The 2480-nt window shown below is 39.2% G+C and overlaps 1 protein-coding gene across 1 annotated transcript; it reads left to right on the top strand.

Moving 5' to 3' along the window:
• Positions 1–499: 499 nt before the first annotated feature.
• On the top strand, positions 500–2174 carry LOC106592799 (uncharacterized). Its single transcript, XM_014184132.3, has 2 exons — positions 500–641; positions 1160–2174. Exons 1-2 carry the CDS (start codon positions 515–517, stop codon positions 2068–2070), a joined length of 1038 nt encoding a protein of 345 aa, XP_014039607.3. The 5' UTR covers positions 500–514; the 3' UTR covers positions 2071–2174.
• The last annotated feature ends 306 nt before the right edge of the window (positions 2175–2480 follow it).

The raw sequence follows: 2480 nt of genomic DNA, 5'->3' as shown, positions 1-2480 counted from the left end.
AATTAGTTTACTCTAATGTGGGGAGGGGTGGTAGGGTCAGGGGCAAAATAATACATAAAGAAAATATTATAAAAATATATATATATGGGGGATTGGAAATGATGCAGACAATTACACTGATAGAAGCCACTAGCTATCTGCAATATTAAATATGATCTACCCTCTAAAACAATATGTATATATAAATAACAAATACAAAATCGTAGTACATACTCTGCTTTTCTATTGTTCAGGTAATCATGTGGAACGATGTCCGATCATCATTTTTTTTTCTTTGTTGTTTGAATTAACATCTGTGGTGTAATATCACAAACCGACGTGGCAGTTTCACCTAAATGGATTCCAACTTTAAGGTCAGGGTCAAAAGGAGAGCATGAACTGGGTACTGGATAGACAGGTTGAGACGTGACTAGAGGAGGGGTGTAGTCTGAGGAGGAGGAATGATAAAGTTCCTTGGAATATCTATTCTGTAGAACTCTGATAGGTGAATCATTTGCCAACTTAACTGGGTAAAATGTATAAAAGAGACACTCAGCTCTTCGATGTGAAAACACTTTCTCCCAGAGAAGACACTTTCACCCAGAGAAGACACTTTCACCAGAGAAGACTCTCCAGAACAGAGGAAGAACACAACATCGCTGGTAAAGAAATTACTTCCAATGAAGGGTTCTGATGTGTATATGAGTATGTCTGTGTTACTATAAAGGGCAGGGTGGTGGTGGGATACATGGGTTTCACTTGTTCCACTAGCACCATAACACCTGATTCAGATGATCAAAGAATCAGAGTCTTCAATTTGGATCATAATTGATGTAAGAGGAAAACAAATACCTTTTACTGTTGTTTTTTCAGTAAACCAATTCATTGATATATTATTATAATAAATCATTTGACTCAGCCGAGCCCAACTGTCTGTTTTAGTATCTGTTCAGGGTGTTTTGGTGCATCCTTGAAGTCATCATTTTCACAAGCCATGTATCCCCTTTAGAACACCTGGAGAAAATACTTAGTAAAGCTGGCCGCTAATTCCTTCATATTTTATACTTATACTTATATTTTATACTTTATACTTATGTCCTGGTCTTTGGTGTTGTTAGTGTGTTGTTTCTTGCTACACAGGAGGTGTTGACCAATGTCACTCTGTATTCTTCCTTTACAGACACTTGTCTCCAACGACACAAAATGGCTTCTAAATACATCACAGAAATTGCAATCTCCACTAGCCCTGAAAAAGAGCTTCAGCTTCGTGACCAAGGCTTTCACATGATAAATGTCAACCTCAACCAAGGCACTTCATCCACCACCATTGTTTACATGTGGTTCAGAATGGGCAATGGTGAACCCATCACCAGAGTCCAGTTTTCATTCACTGATGCAATGAAAGATGGCCTGAAAAAAGCAAGGTTCACTGAGCTCCCAGTAAACCTCAACTCTGGAACAGACGGAGACGTCATCCATCTGTGGTACTCTAGTGGTGCAAGCCCTAAGTATAACATTCCCATTGTAGATCTCTTCCTCACCACTGATGAGAACGAAGAAGCCACTCAGTTCAAACTCGGCTGGGAAAGGCTACCATGCAATCTGAACCGCGGTAACTCAGGAGATTTCATCACCCTCTGGTTGAAGAGAAAGAGTGAGACCTACATCTGTGACGTTGCTGCCACCACCTCATTCCAAGATGACATCAACCTTTTCAACGAGGGCTACATCCGGCTGGATGAAGATCTCAATAGAGATTCTGGAGGAAACCCTATCTTCCTCTGGTACCGTCAATCCACCGAAATGGACGGCTGGCTCACTGAGATGAATGCCTCCATCGACCATAAGCAGGATTCCAGCCTAAGGAAGCGTGGTTTCACCGTGGTGAATGTTAACCTCAACGAGGGAACAAGCGGTAAGCCAGTGATGGTCTGGTTCAAGAAAGAAGGATCTCTCCCTATCAAGGCCTTGACCGTTACATCCAACAACAAGGAAGATTGTCCTTATATGGAGGCCGGCTTGATCCTCATCGATAAAAATCTGAATGCTGGGAACAATGGTATGCCCCTCTACCTCTGGTATGGCAATTAAAAACCTGAATTGGAGAGGCAGAATCAGCCCAACATTGTTCCAGATATTAGCTTTTGCATGGCAATTTATCTGTTTAATTTCTAAATATTTTTCTGACACTCAATGTTAACTTTTATATCATAAAGTCACTGTCAGAGATCATTTAGAAAGTTTTCTTTAATGTTGTTTTCAATCAATTAACAATTGAATTATAGAAATGATATTTTAGCAGCAGGTTTATTTTTTTCTGAATATACCAAAGGGTTATAAGGTATTATATTGCATTGTGTTAGTCAGATATTATTTTGAAAAACCTGAGTAAAGTAATACCATTTAAATGATTCCTATGTAACACTGAGCATTCTGTTAATCAATAAAGAAAAGCATAGCAAATGAGAACATTGTACCTTTTAATTCATCAAATGCTTGAC

The sequence above is a fragment of the Salmo salar genome, chromosome 26 (genome assembly GCF_965601325.2).
Source record: "Salmo salar chromosome 26, fSalSal1, whole genome shotgun sequence".
In the NCBI taxonomy this organism is placed as follows: Eukaryota; Metazoa; Chordata; class Actinopteri; order Salmoniformes; family Salmonidae; genus Salmo; species Salmo salar.
The sequence above is the reverse complement of the archived record's forward strand: the minus strand, read 5'-3'. Positions and strand labels throughout refer to the sequence as shown.